The 20,899-nt window shown below is 41.7% G+C and overlaps 2 protein-coding genes across 4 annotated transcripts in view; one reads left to right on the plus strand and one right to left on the minus strand.

The window, feature by feature from the left end:
• Positions 1-4,695, plus strand: part of COL6A6 (collagen type VI alpha 6 chain) — a 109,818-nt gene extending 105,123 nt beyond the window's left edge. The window contains exon 36 of the mRNA XM_067737430.1: positions 4,203-4,695. Within this exon, the coding sequence (XP_067593531.1) occupies positions 4,203-4,419 (217 nt within the window). The 3' untranslated portion in view covers positions 4,420-4,695. The remainder of the gene's footprint in view (positions 1-4,202) is intronic.
• A 3,020-nt stretch (positions 4,696-7,715) lies between these two features.
• The window catches only part of PIK3R4 (phosphoinositide-3-kinase regulatory subunit 4), a 73,948-nt gene continuing 60,764 nt past the window's right edge, over positions 7,716-20,899 (minus strand). For all 3 annotated transcript variants that reach the window (XM_067737432.1, XM_067737433.1, XM_067737431.1), the window contains 7 exons: positions 17,958-18,122; positions 15,001-15,212; positions 13,231-13,362; positions 10,267-10,367; positions 9,556-9,644; positions 9,142-9,250; positions 7,716-8,288 (listed from right to left, as the gene is read on the minus strand). In XM_067737432.1, coding sequence (XP_067593533.1) covers positions 8,118-8,288; positions 9,142-9,250; positions 9,556-9,644; positions 10,267-10,367; positions 13,231-13,362; positions 15,001-15,212; positions 17,958-18,122 — 979 coding nt within the window. In that variant the 3' untranslated portion in view covers positions 7,716-8,117. The remainder of the gene's footprint in view (positions 8,289-9,141; positions 9,251-9,555; positions 9,645-10,266; positions 10,368-13,230; positions 13,363-15,000; positions 15,213-17,957; positions 18,123-20,899) is intronic.

Genomic DNA, 20,899 nt, shown 5'->3' on the forward strand with positions numbered 1-20,899 from the left:
TAAATATTTTAAAGCAATGTTATAGAAAAAAATAGCATATACCCAAAGAATGGAATAAGAGTAGAATTTACTTTTTAAAATATCTTAATTAAAAAAAATTTATCAGCAACAAAGGCAGAAGTTATTTTAAAATAATAATATACATATATATCATAGCCTTTGCATGTATGAATATTACTTATTTTTTAATTAAAAATAATTGAAATCAGTTAGGAGAGTGGGGTTTTTTGGTGGTTGTTTGTTTCAGCGTAAATCATGCTAACACGTACATACGTGCCCCACATCTGACTGAAATCAGAGTCCCCCAGCCCCTGAGAATCACACTTAAACAGATGCTTCTGACAGTGTGGCTCCTCCTACTGTGCAGTGTGTGCATTCCTGTGTGGTGATGGGGCCCAAGGCCCTCCCCCCGGCCCGGAAGCCCCAGCTTCAGAAGCTCCGAGAAGCCTCTCACCTTGCTGGGAAGCAGGGGAACTGTCCAGCAGCAAATGCTTCTGAAGTCAGGTCTAAACCGGCCTGTGCGGTCAGTCCAGGAGGAGCAGGGCTCCCCCTGCTGCAGGTGTCTGGTAGCGTGGAAAGAGGCTTCGAATTTGCACGTGGATCAGGCTCCACATATTATAGATAATTGCAAGGGCAGTTGCGGGAGCCAGCCTATACAAATTAAAGACTTTTTTGGAAACCATTCCCACCCTGTGTTTCTTGCCGCTTCTGCACATTGCCCTAAGATACACTGGAGGCTCAGATTCTCCCACATACCTGGAATGGTGAAATGTCAGGAAATGCTGGGGCATAAGGAATTGAGTCATGAAATCCACACTGCCATCAATGACTCCCTGACCATGTGTTAGGCTGGGACTCCCCAGGCCTTCTCTAAGTAACCAAAGACTATAATAAAAGGTAACAAGCACACAGCTTCTTCTGAAACTGCCTGCCTGAGCTCTTCAACAGAAGGGATGCAGAGGCAAGAGGCCTGGACATAGGATGACTTGCCACGTAAGAATTAGATCATTCCGCTGTCAGATTCTGAGATATACAGGTAAAAGCTTGTTCTTCTCTGGTAAAAGACACTGAACCAAACCACAAGCAAGAGACATGCCCACGAAGGAGAGATTGCAGGGCAGCCTCTATGTAAGCACTTAGATCCACTCAGAGACAATGAAAGACTGAAAGCCACCTGCCTATTCATCCAGGCAGATAAGCACTCGTGCCAGACTTGAAAGCGATGACAGGCCAGAACCGGAACAATTGAATTGTAAAAATGGACACAGTTGCCAGTGCCATATGAATATACATCTGTTGTAATTCTGCTTTCCAAAGTGTGTTTTCTAGACACACAAAAATGTATATTAAGATAAAAAGAATTCTCGAAATAAAAGTAATCTTGTCTGCATTTTCCACTCCAGTGCATCCAGTCAACTAATAAATGCAGCTGGGCTGACTCCTGGTTGTCTGCATGGTTGAAGGAATCTGTGATCACAGAGGATTGAAATCTACAATTAGTTCCACCCACCACATTTTACCGAGTTGCCACATCTTTCTTTCTAGAAGCTTTACTGGTGCTGGGCACACGTTGCAAAATGAATGGAGGGTATTTCACTTCTGTTTCTTTATCTTGATTACGTGTTGTCGAAGTTACCCATCAGCAAAGAAGTATCTGAACAATATAGAATGGGAGAAAGAAAAGCAGAAAGTCTGTATGATTCCCAGAGTAATCAAATGATTCTTATCAAATACTTCTCCAATACCAACTCCACGTATGACACAGTGGAAAAGGTGAAAATTCAGAGATGTGGTGTTTATCATGTTCAACCCTTTTAAGAATAAAAATATTTGAGGGGAAAAAATAGCAACGCAATGCTATAGAAGCAATTACCAATTTAACAACTTCTTCTTAACAAAGAGGGAGGAAGACAACAAAGTTAACTAAATTTACTATAAAAAGGAGCCAATGCAAAGGGAAAGAGAATGAGGGTGGAGGGGAGAGACCAGTATAGACAAGATAAACTCAAGCCATGGAAACAGTATGTTCCAGACCTGAAAGAATGTCCCCTCACGATCTGTGGGGCCGTAGCTTGTGCATACAGTTATAACTTTGGAGGATTTGAGTTCATAATATTTAGTCTGGAAATTAACAAGAAAATATAGAGAAGAGCAAAATGGGGGAAGGTGTAAGGAAATTGTATTTCCACTGGAATTTAGCCGTGGCCGCTGTTCTTGGTGATTGGGAGGAGTTTGTTGATCAATGTAGTGCATCTCTGGTAGCACTGACAGAAGCCCAGACATACAGTATATAAGGTGTGGAGTCCTCAGGGTCTGTGTGACATGAATGCTAGGCTTCTCAGTTGGTTTGATGTCTCCCTCACCCTCAGCTCTCATTACACACGAAAGAAGAATATGCAGTGAGTGTTTGTGAGACAGAGACAAAGACAGAGAGAGAAAGGGGAAAGCAGAGTAACTTTAAATTCTTTTTACATCCTCTACTTACTCGTTTTCTAAATAGTGATGTTTTTGTGAGACAGATGATTTATAGCTGGATAAAGCAGAAAAATCCAAATGCAAAGGAATGGATCATGGTGAATATGGTGAATATGGTGAATGTTGCCACTGTCCTCCTGGTCTCAACATTTTGGAGTTCTCATGACTCTTCCCGTGATCACAATTCAGTTAGTTTCTCTTATGCCACCAGGCTCTCACTTATTCTAAAAATTTTATGAAGAGCTTATGTGCCAGGCTCCACATAGCTTCTTAACCTCTGCCCCAGGCCGCCTGCCCTCCTGTGGTTCTGCACCCATACCCAGGTGCTTCTGACAGCATGACATTTATCATTTCACTTTCTTATTCCAAATATCTTGATAGGTCTCTATAGTGTCCTGGATAAAAACCTAGTTGAGTGGAAGTCACACGGGACTCTATCAGAAGAGTTGATTGTAGCCTCAGCTCTGCCTCTCCTGCAGCCTCACACTCAGTCTCCTCATCTGTAACCAGCAGACACCATGGGACTTCGATTGTCGCTCACAGCAACATTGGTGGTTTTCATCCTCATTTTACACCTGAAGAAACAAGGTTCCCTCTAGTTAAGTGATCCGCTCAGAGCTGCTCAGCTAGTAATAGAGGACCTAGAATGTAAGAATGTTCCAGGACCCAAGGCTCTTTCCACTGCCTCCCTGTGAGATGAGGTCAGAAATGGCTCCCTTTCCGTGCTGTCCACTACAGTAGCCACTAGCTTTCAGCTAAATGAAACTAAAAATTCAGCTTCTTGGTCACACTAACCACGTTTCAAGTGCTCGTCAGCCGCGTGTGACCAGTGGCTGCCATACTGGCCAGTGCAGATCATAGGACATTTTCATCAGTACAGAAAGTTTGATTGGACAGGCTAGGACTTCTGGTCAGCACTTGGCTTCTGATTCCCTGTCATCAGTCTGGCATTCAAGGCCTCCCAGAGTCTGACCCCAGCTTCCCTTTATTGTTGGGTTACTCTCGACTCCCATCCAAACGCCTTGTGTGCCTAACTGGGCACTATTTCTGCGTCCCCCACTGTACCTAACACAGTGCCTTCCATAAAGCATGAACATTTGGATGGACAGATGGATGGATGGATGGATGGATGGGAGGAAGGGAGGGAAGAAGGGGCATTCATTGATGCTTTCACTAAACAAATACTTGTATCTACCATGTGCTAAGCACTCCTCTAGGTTCCTGGGGTTACTATGGTGACAAGACATGGTCTCATGACACTTTCTGTCTGGGATGGTGGAAGAGGGGGAACAAATCACAAAGTTTACAAGTAAATAAAAATCAGATAGTGGTAAGTGTTAGGAAAAATGTAAGAGCATGTTGTGCCGCATGACTGGGACTGGGAAAACTATACATCTGGTGGTCTCTAAGGAGGTACCATTTGAACCAACATCTGAATAAACAGGAGCCAACCATATGAAGTTCTGAGTGAAATATACTCCATGAAGAAGAAACTTCCCTATTAAAATTATACTTTTGCATATTTTGACAAGGTATCTTATTCATCAGCTTCTAATATACCTGTTCAGTGTAAATCCCCAATTGAATCATCTCAATAAACTTACCCTGAAGGAAGGATGCAACAAGGAATGGGTGCACAATTATTTAGGAAGACGGGTTAACATAGAATCTGTTACAGTTGAAATGGTATTTATCTTCTATGGGGTTTCTTTTCTTTCATTGTATAGCTTCCTTCCTGGACCACATAAAGCTACCCTCAAAGAAGATGTATTACAGAAGGCAAAATTCTTTCAACGTAAAAAATATCTGTCAAGAATAGCAAGAGGCAGCAGAGATGATACTGTTCAAAATTTTACGAGAAACACATCCCATACCTTTAAAAGTGGGAAGGGAGTGATAAAAACGGCTCCCAAACAACATGATAAAGGTGCTCGAAGAGTTTAGCCTCAGGAAGCATGGTAAGACTCTGGGCTTAAATAACAAAATTCATGAACACAACGTTGGACGACTTTTACTTGGATTTCTGTCTGCATCCGAGGTCCACTTTGGAGGACCTTGTGGCCACAGGTGGTGGGTCATCAGAGAACTTGACCCCTTGCACTCTCTGGTATTAAGATATATCTTGTCCATTTATTTGACCATTCCTGATAATTCCGAGACTGGTATGTTCAAGAACTGTTATCATTAAAAGATGGAAGAATAAAAGGAGTCTTTTGAAAAGTCTAATGGCGATGTAATTTGAAGCTAAATGTTATAACGTGTATACGTGTGTATACATGGGCCAACACTCATGAGTTTTAAATTGTAGGTCTCCGTCCAGTCCACTTTCTATAAACCAAGCCTTCTTTCTCAGCTTAGGACTGATTAATGCTCATCTATTTAACCAAAGGTTAATGTTTTGGGAGATCCTAACATTAACCCTAGAAATTGATGCCGTTTGTATGTCGTAACTTTGAAAATTTGACCTTCCTCGACGACTCCATTTCAACACACCCCGGTCTCTGTCTGGACTGACTGGATCGCCAATGGGCTTGTGCGGGAAGCTTTCCTCCACCTTGTGCAGTTGTTTGTTTGCTTGGACAGGTGAGAAACAGAGGGTAATTTTTCCCAGCTCCAAAGCCTCCTTAACTCACTGAGAAACTCATATTTCCCCAGAACATAAATTGTGTAGAGCCTCCTGCCTGGCCATTTTGATAGACTTTTATTCTTTCTTTCCCATTATTATTATTATTATTATTTTTACTAATCCATGTATTCTTTAGACAAGAATAGTAAAGACACAACATGTCATGGGTGAAGCTATGAGTTACCCATCAGGTAGCTCTTTAGTAAATAGTGAGCAGCAGCAAAGAGGACGGGCAGAGCTCTAAAAAGAGCTTAAATGCACAGCGAGTTTGGAAAAGATAAAGGTGTCCATGTCTTAATCTACAAATCCTTATTGGTGGGGGGGCGGGGGCGCCAGAGATGCGAAAAGAGATCAGAGTGAAACCTGGAAAGGTCTTCAAAGTGCATCTCTGGTGGCTCTTTCTCCTCACTCCCATCCAGATCACATAACTGATTTTTAATCTTATGATAGGGCTAATGTTTTCAACAACTAGACACCAAAGAAGCAATACTTAATTTAGACATAATGGCAAATTTTAAGAGCTGGCTCCACAGTTGGTGGTAGTGGCCTGGCTGCACAGATGGCCATACTCTCCAGAAAGGGAGGGAGGCCCTGCGCGGATGCATGGGGCACAGGGTTACGGACACCAAATACCAGCAGGTATCATCTGACTTTCTTTTCTACACCTCTCTTCATAAAACCTGGGAAAGAAGAGCCATCTGCAGTGTTTTTACAAATCACTTCTGCTATCCTTACCCAGGCAACTCCATAGAAATAGCTCCCAATGTCTCCAAACAGCAAGGAGTTAAAAGGTTGTATCCATACTCAGGTAACACAGAAGAATAAAGCACATCAGCTTTCTTCATGTATCCTAAATGGTGCTTAGGAGTTCAGGAAAAATTTGTTTCAAGTACAGGAAATTGATGAGCAATATTTAAGAGGTATTTTAATAAAAGGGATTTTTCTGGTTAACTCTGGATTAAGCAAAAATTCCTTTCTTCTGTTTATTGTTGGAAATACTTTTAAAATGTTATTTGTCTATCTTTTCAGCATTGGTAAGTAAAGTACACCAAACAAATATTTCCTTGGTGATTGAGATTATTTTAGCATTTTGGGTCATCGTTTTAGTCATTAGTAGGTGAGGGGTCTGAAGCATAGTGTAAATAGTAAGTTCCTTTTAAAAATATTAATCCCTAATATTAGCATTTTCCATGATTTACCTCTTCCTCTTAAAGGGGAAAGTACCATAAATTGAGTGTAAATTAAACAAAACCCTATTTAAACCAAGAATCACACAAATAAGCAGTGATGTTCTTGATATAGAATTATAAATTAATTGACTATAAAGGACAATTTATTCTATTATCTCTGCACTGAACTATGAATCAAACGTGTTAAAGAAAACCCCTAGAATTCAAAAAGAAATGCAAACTCAGTGTGGCGTCAGATTGTAATACTCAGTAACAATTCAACCAAATGACCTTTATAAAGCTGGGGGGGGAGGATTTTTAAGTGGGGAGAATGAGTGGTAGGAAGATAAGGGGAAAAGGATTACAGCTCCATCAGCATACTCCATCTCTTCCCTCAGCATTCCCCACGTTTATCAGTCTGTGGCTTATCTAATGGCTCCAGGCTTGGGGCCCATTTTCAGAACAAGTTTATGTCTCAAAAAACTTCCCCCAACCTCTGCAGACTCTAAATCTGACCTAGTAGCTAGAACCTCTATAAATATGGTCTTAGCACACATTAAGGGAAACAGAGGCACTACAACATGAAAACGCCAATGTCAAATTTGCATATTCTATGGATCCACTGAGCTCCCCGGCCCATCAGAGTCCCATCACTCCTGACCTGGACCTCTCTGAATGATGGGGTTTTCTGATAGTTTTATTGTTTACTTGTCTAAACACTAAGTGTGTTGAATCCTATGCACTGCAACTGTCATGTCTCATACTAAGTTATGTAATTATACAAATTAAATTTTTGGAGTATTTCTTAAACAAGTATTTTCCCTAGACTCAGATTATCTGTTCAACTTCTTGGTTTTACAGACTCCTGTAGCTAATTTCAAACTAAAATATTTTGAACACCATAAACCCTTCTGCAAGCGGATGACAATTAAATGTGGATGAGAAGTTGCTGTGTGAACAATAATCGATAATTTTGAAGGGTTTATTTTAGTGGGAAAGACCAAATTTTGGTCTTTTAAAAATATAAATTTGGGGCATGTTTTTAACAGCTTAATCTTTTTATTTTTCTCTTTTCATGCATTTAATAAATAATATACACTGGATAAAAGCAAGGTGATGGGCCAAGTTTCAGAATTTATAGTAGAGCCTATAAAAAACAGTAATGATGACCAAGAAGAGACACACTACTCTGGAAATGACACACAGGGGATCAAGTCTACAGGGTTAAACATCTAACAAGGCCAGCTCTAAAACTGGAAGAAAGATAGATGGGCTAGAGCAGGAAGCATGATACTGAGAATCCAGAGACCTGGACATAAGGCCTAGTTCTTTCACTGAGTCCCTGCAACACCGGGTCCATGTCTTCAGAACACGTGCTGCTGGAGAGGTTATTCTTCTGCTAATGTTTACTGTTAAAAACACCAACAAAAACAAACAAAAACCCCTTAAGATGCTTGAATACAGTTTATTGGCTAGTTTGAATAGCATTTTTAATAACAAAAAATGTGTTTACATTATAATAGCTTACAACCAACTTTCAGTCATCTTTTTTAATACAAAGTAAACTGAGATCACCTAAGTCTTAGCATTTTAAATTCCTCACCTCTGTGATATATACAATAAGAAAGTCCCAGATACTATTGTCTGGCTAATTCCAGCTGAGATATACACAAGTATGCCAGCAACTTCCTTAACCACCTTGCATGGGATTTGTTTAATCATGAAACAGACATGATTCTGAAAATTAAGCAAATGAATCTGTGTTCACTCTGTTCTCTAAAAATACTTTTTCTCTTGAGTTATAGTATATTTATATATTTTTACACATTATACAAATCACTCAGTTTTCATTTCCAAACCTTAACAATCCCATCTCTAGAAGCAGTCACAATGAAGCCCTGTGTCGTCTGGAACGTGGCGACATCTGTGATGATGTCGTGGTGGCCCACAGGCAGAGACTCTGGGCCCTTCCGAGGGGCATCATCACTCGGTCCCACCTTCTGCTTATTCTGAATTTCCTGTTTGGTGGTTAAAAGTCAAGGAGAAAGCCAGAAGTTAAAGGCTGTAGCACATTCTACCGCCTGTCTGTCCTCCTGCTTCTGAGGAATACTGTTCTTGTTTAAGGCTAGCCCTCCCATGAAGGAGTCACACTTTCACAAAGACACTGAGCAGAGTGTTCAAAGTGATGTCCTACGTTTCCAGTCACTGGACTCCACAAGTAGCCACTTACAAATATGGAAAACTTACAAATAGGCCAATAATCTGTGCATATTACCTCTGTCAACATCAAAGAACAAAAGGAAAGAACAGAGAGGCAGAGACAACCGGGATATGGATGTAAACACCTGTCAGACACTCAAGCCCTTCTGAAGCTCACTGTTATTTGGGACAAAGGAAGCCCCTCATTTACTGACCACGTACCAGGCCCAGCACTGGCAAGTATGTCATCTCCTCTGCAGCCTCTGCCTGACTCAAGAACACAAGCTCTTGAGCCCCACCAGCCAGGTGTGAGTCCCAGCGCTGCTGCTTGCTAGCTGGGTGACCTTAGACGTGTTCAATTTCGCTGTGCTTAACTTTCTCATTTGCAGAAGGAAAATAATAAAGGCACTTCCTTATAAAGTTGTTTTAAGGACTTGGCAAGTGTTTGAAGTGCTTATTTTGAGCAGTGTACTTACACATGCACTTTCTATGTTCATTCTACTTTAATAAAAGTTAATTTAAAAAATACAGAAAAGTCAAGAGAAAATAAAACATATTTTTTAAATTCAAAGAAATAGTGCCACTCTTGGCCAAGCCATTTATTTGAATCAACATGATATTTATGAAAGCCGTTTTTGTTCCTACAAAAGTTGAAAGAAAGACTGCTTATACCTGGACGACTTCGGTGCCTTCAATGATTTTCCTGTAGTAGGACACAGATGAAGAACTAGTGCTTCCTGCAATGACATAGGACCTCTCTGGGTAAGCCAGGTCCCAAAACCTGGGGTAAAGGAAACAACTGGTGATAATCTCAAAGGAGGAGGGGAGGGACTAATGATTACTGGCTGACACTCATCAATGCTAGCTTGTTCTCTTCTGCATTAGGAAAAGACAATCTTCTAGAAGAGCCTAAAATTAGTTACAAATGAAGTATTAACAGCTGTCCCTGAAAGAAGCAGATGACGTTAAACGTCACACTACTGCTGGTATCTATAATAAGCAACGCCTAGTGGTAACCGCAGTATTCATCCACATTTTGCTACCTTTCTCCTTTCAAGTGCTGGATATCAAGTGTCTTTACTGTACCTTATTTTCATGTCTGAGCCAGCTGTTAGCAGGATGGGGTTCCCATCTGCAGGACTACAGTAGAGACCGTGGACACTGTGAGGAGAAGGCTTAAAGGAAATAAAGAAATAAAGAGTCAAATAACAGACACCAGTGTAGCCCATAAAGGATGTAGCCGTTTCTAGAGACAAGTCAGCTGTCTGTGGTTAACTGAAGAGACTAGAGACAGATCACGTATGTCTTAGATCTTCTTTCTTTGGGAATTTAAAATGCATTTGCTCTATATCATCCTGAATGAAGCAGCAGAGCCTGTTCAGCTTCCCAAAATTCTCTATTTGGGATGAGAAGGACCCCAACTAAAGGAGAAAAAAATTTTTCCTACCTTCTGCCCCAACAAAGCACCCTTAAAAAAGTGTGTATGAGGGGTCATGTTCCATTTTTTTAATGATCTAAGCTTTAATCTGTGCTTTTCCTAATTAACCCATATTTTACTGGGGTTCCAAAGAGACATCACAAACCTTATGGAGCTGGCAACCAAAACACCCACAGAAGCAGACACCAGTAAGTGGGAACTGGAAAGCACATGGTAGCAATGCCCACCTAATACTTAGTAAAAACCCAAATTTAAAACATAACCCAAAGGCCCAACAAATATCATGTTTGGCAAAATGCCTGAAAGTGCTTGGGATGTGGGAGATTATGTTGGCCTTTATAATAAAAACTGGAGCAAACCTGTAATTCAGACAGTGGTGGTGCACCACTGGCCCAGAGCGTGAACCTTCTGTCACCCGTCTCCATGTCCCACATGGATACTTCATTGTTGCCCTGGACAGCTGAGGGAAACAGGCCAGAACGTTACTCAGACAAGGTCTCCACTCTTAGGGATTCATGTCTTGGTAGAGGTAGTCAGCCTACAGCCATTTCCATTTTCTCCCATCCTGCAAGAAACACTCAAGAATACTTTTAAATAATACTGTGACCCTGCCACCACACTGGAGTGCAAAAAAGAAATGTTTTTTATAGCCTACTAGTCAATATTTACTGGTGTCCAGCCAAGTGGAAAGAAGTGTAGGGTGGAAAGGCAAAGCATAAACAGACTCTGCCCTCAAGAAACCTACAGTCTAGGACTTCCCTGGTGGTGTAATGGTTAAGAATCCGCCTGCCAATGCAGGAGACACAGGTTCGAGCCCTGGTCCACGAAGATCCCACATGCCACGGAGCAACTAAGCCCACGTGCCACAACCACTGAGTCTGTGCTCTAGAACCCACAAACCACAACTACTGAGCCCACGTGCCACAACTACTGAAGCCCGTGTGCCTAGAGCCCATGCTCTGCAACAAGAGAAGCCACTGCAATGAGAAGCTCACGCACCGCAACGAAGAGTAGCCCTTGCTCGCCACAACTAGAGAGAGCCCGTGTGCAGCTACGAAGACCCAACACAGCCAAAAATAAATAAATAAAATAAATAAATTTATTTAAAAAAAAAAGAAAAGAAACCTACATCTAGAAGGAAAGAAAAAAATATAAAGTATAAGACAATGAGCACAAAAAGAGAGAATGCAGAGTTCCACCTACACTCAGGAAGGCAAAGGTCACATCCAGTGGGTGAGAATCAAGGCCACCTCGTGGAGGTGTCATCACTGGGACGGAAAGAGCAAGTGAGGCTGGAGACACAGGTGGCACATGGATCACTTCAGGCAGAAAGGATGGAAGGAGTAAAGCACACACACCCATGTCTGGGTGCTGTGGTCAGATCGGAGCACATCTGACAGGAAGAGTGGAAGGAAGATTCTAGGGAATGGAAGCTGCAGGCCTGAGAGAGGCTATCTCGAAAGTAATTTTGAGCAGGATAGTGACAATACCCCAGGCTTCAGTCCTTCATTAACATTTATTGAACCAACAATGTTTACTATGAACCAGTCACTGTCCTAGGCACTGAGGAAAAGAAGGCAAATAATGCAAAAAAAATCCCTTTTTCACAGAACTTACATCCTAGTGGTGACAACAACCCCCCAAAAATGCAGAGGCCCCAAAGCAGGAATGTGATTAGTTCAAGGAAAAGGCCAGGAAGCCCCTGTGGCTGGAGCCCTATTTTATTGCACTGTGTTTTACGATGTCTCACACCCACACCTTTGTAAATAGTTCCTCTGACAATAAGTCCTCCTCAAATTATCCTACCTTGGGTATGCCATGTGTTTCCTGTTGGAACCCTGACTGATCAAGAGTGTCAGTGAGGTAGCAGGGACAGATCCCATAAAGTCTCTGGGCCATGGTGAGGAGTTTGGCTGTTATTTGAGAGCCACTGGAAGGTACTGAGCAGAAGAAAGAACAGTCTTTGGTAAGAATAAAAGCAGGGAGTTACAAGGATGTTGCACTAATAGGGACATGAGATTATGGCTGTTTGGACTAGGGGGACAGTGATGGAAATAGTAAAAGGTGCTCAATTCTGGACATATTTTAAGACAGAACATGTACAACTGGCTGATGGACTGGAAGTGGGATGAGAGATAAAGAAGAACAAAGGACGACGCCAGGCTTCCTCCTAAGCTTTGAGCCTGAATGCTGCCATTTCCTGGGAAAACACTGCAGGGAGAGCAGGCTGGTCTCAGGTCCTCAAGGAGGTGGTACGGGGCGGGCAGCTGGTGGAGAGGAGCCAAGCGTTCAGCATGGACAGGTCAGGTTTCAGTCGGCTATCAGACATTTTAGGGAGAACTTTACATAGGCACATATAAAAATCTGAATAAATTTGGTACTATTTTGCGGGGGACTGGATGTGCTCACACAGGGAGCCAGTGCAGAAGGAGAAGAGGTTCAGACCAAGATTGAGCCCTGAGGCCGGCTACAGCTTAGAAGCAGGAAGAGGAGGAAGAATCAGCAAATCAATCAACAGAAGAACCAAGAGAGTGATGTCCTCAAAGTCAGGTGAGGAAAGTGTTTCAGACAGAGGAAGTGATCAACCAACCAAGTGACAAATCACATAAGACGCAGGCTGAGTCACGGCCATTGAACCTGGCAGCACGATGACCTTGACAGGAGCAGCGCATGAGGGACACTGTGTGGATGAGAAGGGACCAGGAAGAGCCCAGAGGCACGGGGACCAGCGAGGAAACGTAAGAGTAACGAGAGCTACCACTTAACAAGCACTCCTTGCATGCCAGGCTATGTGCATTACATGTGTTTTCTGAAATTCTTACAACCTCTGCTAGCTAAGTATTTTTAACCACGTTTTACCGTTGAGGAAAATGAGTTTCAAAGACTTGCCCAAGTGTCTTGCCAGAGAATCCATACAAGAAAATTTGAATGCCCAACAAGAGAAAGGGAGGGAAGCTTGCAAGAAACTCAACAGAAATGGCAGCTGAGAAGGATGACTCAAGGCTTCTAACTTAAGAGTTCCAGGAAGACGGTGAGAACTTTAGCAAAAATAGGGGACACAAGAGAAAGAAGATAAATGGAAAGGAAATGATGGTAGGAATGGAAGGTGGTAGTGTGATTGATGAGATCATTCTGAAACATGATAAATAAGCAATGACAATGAGATATCAGTGGTGGGAACTTCTTCCATAATCAGAACTGAACAAAAGCAAGCATTTGGCTCATATGTAAAATAAAACTCTAAGAACATGAGTCTAAGCAGCAGGGGGTTCTGCACTTTCCAAGAAAGGCCCCCAACCCCGAAAGCCAGCCCTCCCTCTTACCTGCGATCACCCAGGACTGGTACAGCGGGTGCATGGAGAGGCGCCGGATGCGGGCCCTGGAAGGGTGGCAGTGACTGGAAATGGGCAGCTGGAACCGCATGTCCCAACAAGCCATGGTGCCACTGCTTGTCCCTGAGGGGAAGAGAAGTCCAGAAGGTGACCACCCATGGTAAAGCACAGCAGGCTACAGTCATCAAGTGGTAATTTGCGAGCTCTGTACGGATGCGCGTTCAACCTGGCTTAGCCACTTGGAGACAAGGCTTTGTTTTCACTAAGCTGCCCTCCCCAACCCCAGTGTCAAACAGTGCCTTACGCCAAAGATACAAAGCACTGGCACGAAGCTACTACAAAACGGCCTAACAGATGTGAAGTGAAAACGAGTGATTCATTAATTACTGACACTTACTAACTGCCAAAAGTGCCCACAAAAAACCCAGAAGGCCTAGAGAAGACATAAAGTGAATCTTTATGTCTTCTCAAAATGTTCAGGCTGCCTTAAATAACCAGAGGTGGTTTACTGGCATTCAGTGATCACTTTACCAATCCCAAAGTGGTAGCAGCTTTGCAGCTATCATCAGTTTCAATCATTTCCATGTGCCCTTTTCTCCGAAACGTTCTGGAGACAGGCACGGGTGTCCAATCACAGTAGAAACTGGGGTGAATGCGTGCATATCTGCCCATGGCACCTTAAACCCCATAGAGAAAAGGCACCCCATCCCAAAGAATAATGTCCACCCTAACACCGAGACTGGTCTCCAGTTCCAGTGGAGAGATGGGGGTGGGAAAAGACAAAAGGGGCAGCGGGTCCCTCTGTCGCCCTGCCCCTCTCCAGGACAATGGCTCAAATAGCCACAGCAGTACTGGCTGCCGCCCTGAGAGCCACCAGTGCCATTTGCTAATTTGCTACGTGTGTAATAGCGCTACTCTTCTAGGCCTGGCATTACATATTCCTAAACCAGTACAGTTTAGTCACACAAAAGGCAAAAAAAAATACATTTCATAAAAACTACATAAAAATAAAGATACTTAATGTCACAAATGCAAGTTAGGGAATCCAGAAACCAATATTCAAGTGCAGCAGATTATAATTCTTCTGAAAAAGAGTGCCAAGTGGGAATGAATAAACTCTAGTACCTTCTAAAGGGGCAGGTTCAAAGCCCTAGGAGAGAAAAAGGTGAAACTAAAACAGAGGAAAGCAGCAAGCAAGAGCACAGGGTACATCTTCAGCATTTGAGGAAAGGCAGGTGGGGAGGAATCACAAGGCAAGAAACCACTGTTTAGCTCTTCTCCTGTGCTGGATGCTTTTACCTCACTGACTCCTCTAAGCAGCCCTTGAAAGGATGAGCCCCATTTGAAGATGAGGATACTATGACCCAAAAGAGTTAATAAGCAGCTTGCCAGTGGTTAATGGAATTTAAAACCAAGTGTGCCCAAATTCAAATGCTTTCATCCATAAACTAAGCCTGCTGCTTCCCTGGCAGAATAAGAAAATGCCAGCAAACCTGATCACTATAATGATTATAAAGAGGCTCATTTAAGAATGAAGAGAAAGAGGAAATTGTTTTATGTGTTGGAATATTGATTTCACTTTTTCAAATCTGTTTTTTAATGAAAAAAATAAAATGCAAGTGATTATAACATAATAATTATGGGGGAAAAAAAAGGACACGGGGGAAAATTACCAATGAAGAAAAAGGAAAGAGCTTTCCTAAGAAGGCCACTCCAGACAGTAGCATCCAGACCCAGTCAAGGACTTGAAAGGCAGCTCACCGATGCAGAGCCAGCACTGGTGGATGTCCACAGCAAAGGAAGTGATGAGACCTGACTTAAGATCGTGCCTCAGCGTCCAGGCATTGCTGGAAGACCTGAGGTCCCAGCCCACCAGAGCGCCGTTCACAGTGGCGTAGGCCAGCACAGACTGCGCCCCGGAGTTGAAGTGATGCATGTCCACCACACAGCCGTCCTCCTTTTGGTCTAGGACTCTAAGGAGACACACATCAAAAGGCAAAGACTTTTCCAGTCACTAAAAACACAGTACCCTTCTCCACTGAAGATGAATCTATATTCTAACCATGGTCAAGAAATAAAAACTCTGTGACCCATAAGACAATGATAGCTGACCATTTTTAAAAAATTATTTTAGAACTACAGAAGAGTTGCAAAAATAGTACAGACTTCCGTATATCCTTCGCTCACCTTCCCCTCACGCTAACACTTTACATAAACATAGACCATTTATCAAAACTAAGAAATTGACCTTGGTACAGTACCCATAAGGTACAAAACATGGTTGGATTTCACCAGTTTTCCCACTGATGACCTAACCGCTCCAGACCAAGACACCGCCTGGCATCTAGCTGCCGCGTTTCCTTCATCTCCTCCACCTATGACAGCGCCTCAGTCTGTCCTTTCACGACCTTGACATTTCTGAATGTCATGTCATGTGTTCTCACAAACAGAGCTGGTGCCTTACTGGGAGGGAGACCACATGTGTGACGTGCCTGTCTCAGTGCACAGATGGGAGCACCTGACGTCAGCACGTGATGCCAGTGATGTCCACCTGGATCATGGCGCCTGGCAGGACCCTCCACTGTAAACTTATTATTTTTTATTTTTCCATTTATAACTACTCTATACTTAGGGGAAATTCTTTTCAGACTATGCAAAAACCTGTTTCTGTGTAAACTTTTTTCCACTAATTTTAGGACCTGTGGACAAATCATGCCTGTGGTGTTCTATTTCCCTTGGTCCTTCTACGCTTATTAGAATTCTTCTGTACGGAAAAGCTGCCATTTCTCTTGTCAGCTCGTCTCTGTCAGTATGGACTTGTGGACCACTTTATTTTATCCTCTGAGTTATGACCTAACACAGTCGTTGCCTCTTGTTGCTCAGCTTGCTCCAAGTCTGGCCATGGGACACTCTGTCAGGCTAGCTCAAACGCCCTTGCAATGTGCTCTTACTGACCACTTCCTAACCTTCTGGCATCACAGGATGCTCCAGATGCATCTTGTGTTTTCCCTGCCCAGGCTCTGGAATCAACCAGTTTTTCAAGGAGTCCTGGTCCCTTTTATTGGCATTTAAAACCAAGGTCTATGAGCTAAGTGCTCATCGCTATGGGGATGCCCCTGTGTCTAGTACCTCTCAACGGCCAGAGCTAGGAAGTATATTCTGTATACTACCCTCATGCACACAGACCCAACTCTATTTCTGTATCTATTTGTGTGTGTCTACATGTATGTGTGTGTACATATACATGTGTGTATACACATACACAAAGATGTATGTCATGAGTCATACTGATATCGAGTCCATACTGATATCTATCCAGCACCAGGCTTCATTCTAGCCAGCCCCCTTTCCTTGTCTGTAATTTCTTTCCTCCAGTGAGAAACCTGGCTCTCATTATCTATAATACGTTTACTCATTTATTCAACCTTAGTGTACAAATAAAGTCATTTTGGAATTATTAAACCATAACCATGTGAAAAACAACCAACTAGAATACAACGTTTGAGCTCAGCTCCTTTTGTCATTAGCCTGCAGTTTTCCCAAGTTGTTCAGCTGCCTCCTTTATTCCCCTTACTCTTCCACATGACTATGTGATTCATCTGTACAACAGTTAGACTGACTGCCATAGGCTGCACTCTACCTCTCCCCCAATATCCTGGTTGCTTCGGGTTTTTTTAATTTAATCTTATATACAGTAATATTCATTTTGTGGTATACAGTTCTATGCATTATGACAAATCCATTTCATGTATCTTCTACCACAGAACCATACAGTACAACTCCACACCCCAAAATGTATCTTGTGCAGCCCCTTTGTAGTCACCCCCTACCCCTATCCCCAAGCTGTGGTAACCATGGATCTGTTTTCCTCCCTATAACTTCATGTTTTCCAGAACAGCATATATGTCTGACTTATCTGCCCCACCCTACTCAACTACTCTGCTTTGGCTACATCTGGTGTCACCCCCTCCAGGCCTTCTTATCCACCTGCAAGCTGGCCCCCCATCCCTGTCACAGGGCACACTGTCTCACTGCACTGAAATCATCTGTTCACTGGTCTGTCTCTCCCACTAGACTGTGGTTTCTTAGAGAGTACAACACATCTTATTCGTTTCTGGAATTTTCATTGTGCAGCACATACTAGTCAGTTGAAAAATTATTCTGCTTGATCTTAAATATCTTACCTTGCATGTGTTTAATCTACAGGCAACTACAATTTATAAGAAATGGAGGAAATTCTCAGGTAAAACCAGCCAGGACCTTGTTTTTAAAATGATAAGCAAATCATCTGACTAAAACCTCTGCTCTGTGTTCCCATCACCTCCAGAGGTTTTAATGCCAAGTAACAAAATGCTGACAACACTTGAATTTTCTTTAATGAAGAACACTCACATTTTCAAATCAGCCAGCCAGAGTTGAGACAGAAGCTGTAACTGATAATTAGGTTATTCAGACAGATTCCAGACTGGGATGGGCCACAAGTTCAAAGCTGCCCTTCTGACCTTTTAGCAAATTGGCAGAAAGTAATAGGCAGACATAGTTTCCTGAAACTATGTGTGATAGATTTGAGTTGGAAACACAATTTTATTTATTTCACGTGCTTAAAAAAAGAAGTAAATTCTCAAAGGTCCTCAGTTGATCCAAACTGTATTAGAGAGGGAGGGTTAAATTATAGTACACTAAATGCAGTTTACAAAACACAAAAGATAGACAGATACCTGCTTTGTAGAGGATGAATTTTAGGAGACTTGGGCAGCTTAGAGGCCTCAATTCCAAGAAGTTGGACAGCACCATTATCAGACGCTATGGCTAAGTACTGGGAACCCTGGCAGAATGTGAGTGTCTTGACACGTCCCCCAATTCGGCTATACGTAAGAATAGACCTGCACAAAAGAAAAGTAAGACTGCGTTTCTGAAAAGCCACAAGAGTATTATTATTGCTGATATTAAATAGCCACATGACTGTTAACAAACAAAAAGTACTACTCTGAGGTCTGTTTCACTCCTTGACCTCATAACAAAAACAATAATCCCCCTCAAAAGCACTGGTACAAAATCACCTTTTCTTCTGATATTTTTTAATGGCCACCTTCACACACTTCTCTCCAATCACAGAAAGACTGTCCATCCTCCTTTGCAGCTGGAACTCCCATACTTGTGGCCCTGACCCAGTTCTCCTTCCTCTCTGCAATTCCTAAGTCCTACTCTTACCCCTGCAGTTATTCTATAATCCCTCAGATGCAGCCTGGCACAGCAGGAAAGGCACTGGCTTTGGAATCAAAGGGCTGAGTTCCACTTCTGACGACCCATATGATCTAGGTCAAGCCATTAACCTGTTCTGCATCTCAGTTTACTCATTTACAAAACAAAGACTGCCCAATTTATGCAACTGGGACAAAGTGTAAATAACATATAAGTCATAAAACATTCATTAATGCACAATATTATTATAATATTCAGTCTCTCTCACACACGTTGACCTCTCAAGCTGCCTATCCTCCTTAAGTTTCACTGCCAAACTTCTTGACCCTGACCTACACAGGGTGCCTGCCTCCCATCACCACAAAGTCCCTCCTTCACTGCCCCCCCGCAAGGGCTGCATACTCAGCCTTCTAAGGGGCCATTCCCCTAAAAGGTCACAAGCCCCTAATCACCAAATTTATTCATCTCCATCTTTTGTAATTTATTTAATTTTATTATTATATATACAAATTAATATACAAATTAACACATATTAAATATACAAAAATTATTGAAATACATAAAATACAGAAAAGTAAAACCATACTTCTACCACACAGAGGAACACTATTGACATTTTCTTATATATCCTTCCAAAGAGTTTTCTATGCATATTACACTATATTCATATTTGCTTTTCAAATTAATATGGAATCATATTTTATATATTTTTAATTAATCATGCCTCTCTAGTTCACTTTTTGTTAATAGCAGCTTTGCTGAAATACAATTTGTAGACCATAAAGTACAACATTTTAAAGTGTATAATTCAGTGACTGGTGTAGCATTCATCAGTATTTCATCCCTTTTTGTGCCAAAATAATATTCCAGTGTATGGATACACCACATTTGTTTATCTGTTCAATGGCTGATAGACATTCTGGTTTCCACTTTTTGGCTTTTATGAACAATGCTACTATGAACACTCGTTTATAGATTTTCATGTGAACAAATGTTTTCAACTCTCTTGGGTTTATAGCTAGAATACCCAGAATAAATGAAACTGCAGGGTCATAAGGTAAATCTATGTTTAGCATTTGAGAAACTGCCAACTTTTTTCCAAAGTTGCTGCATCATTTTACATTCCTACCAGCAATGTACAAAGGTGCCAATTTCTCCACATCCTCTCCAGCACTGTTATTGTTTTTTTGATTATAGCATTCTAGTGGGTGTGACGTGGTAACTTGCTGTGGTTTTGATTTACATTTCCCTAATGACGTGGAATATCTTTTTTGTGTACATATTGGTCCTATTTGGAGAGAAATCTGCAATTACCCCTTCATATTCTTGGGGGAGTGGTTCCAGGACCCCCAGTGGATTCCAAAATCAGTGAATGCTCTAGTCCCTTACAGTCAGCCCTCTGTATCCAAGGGTTCCATATCCAGAGAAAATATTCTATCCATGGCTGACTGAATCTACAGAACCCACAAGTATGAAGGACCGACACTATCTGAATCCTCTGCTTTTCAATTGAGTTGTTTTTTTATTGTTAAGAGTTCTTTATACTCAGGGTACTTAAACATACAATTTTAAAATATTTATCTCATTCTGTGGGTTTTCCTTTCGTTTTCTTGACAGTGTCCTTTGAAGCACAAATGTTTATAATTTTGATGAAGTCACATCTATTTTTTGTCACTTGTGCTTTTTGATGGTATATTTCAGAAACTCCTGCCTAATCCAAGGTCACGAAGAACTACATGCTTATGTTTTCTTCAGTTTTATAGTTTAGCTCTTACATTTAGGTCTATGATCCATTTTGAAAACTTCTCTGCAAACTCATTCTTCTGCATGTGGCTGCCCAGTAATCCCTGCACCATCTTTTCAGGTTATTCTATCCCCCATTCAACTGTCCTGGCACCCTTCTCAGAAAACAGTGACCATAAATGCACTTCTGCATGTCAGTTCTAGCCCACTGATTAATATATTTATCCTTATGCCAGTAATAGTGTCCTGACTGCTGTAGCTTCGTAGTAAATCTGGGAAGTGTGAGTTCTCAAACTTTGTTCTTTCCTAAATTTTAAGACTGTTTTGGCTATTTAAGTCCTTTGCATTTCTTTATGAATTGTAGGATCAGAATGTCAATTTCTGCAGAAAGAGGCAGCTGGAAATTTCATACAGATTTCATAGAATCTGAAGATCAACTGGGATGTCTTTCCACTTATTTAGATCTTCTATAATTTTTTTTTATATCACTTCTTTCAATGATGTTTTGCAGCTTTCACTATTCAAGTCTTGTGCTATTTTGTTAAATTGATTCCTCAGTACTTTATTCTTTCTGATGCTAGAGTAAATGGACTTGTTTCCTTTATTTCATCTTTGGATTGTTCACTGTTAGCAAACAGAAATCCAACTAAGTTTTGTACACATAAATACAACATAATCTTCTATTCTGCAACTTTGTGGAACTCATGTTAGTTCA

The sequence above is a fragment of the Pseudorca crassidens genome, chromosome 5 (assembly GCF_039906515.1).
Source record: "Pseudorca crassidens isolate mPseCra1 chromosome 5, mPseCra1.hap1, whole genome shotgun sequence".
Lineage (NCBI taxonomy): Eukaryota > Metazoa > Chordata > Mammalia > Artiodactyla > Delphinidae > Pseudorca > Pseudorca crassidens.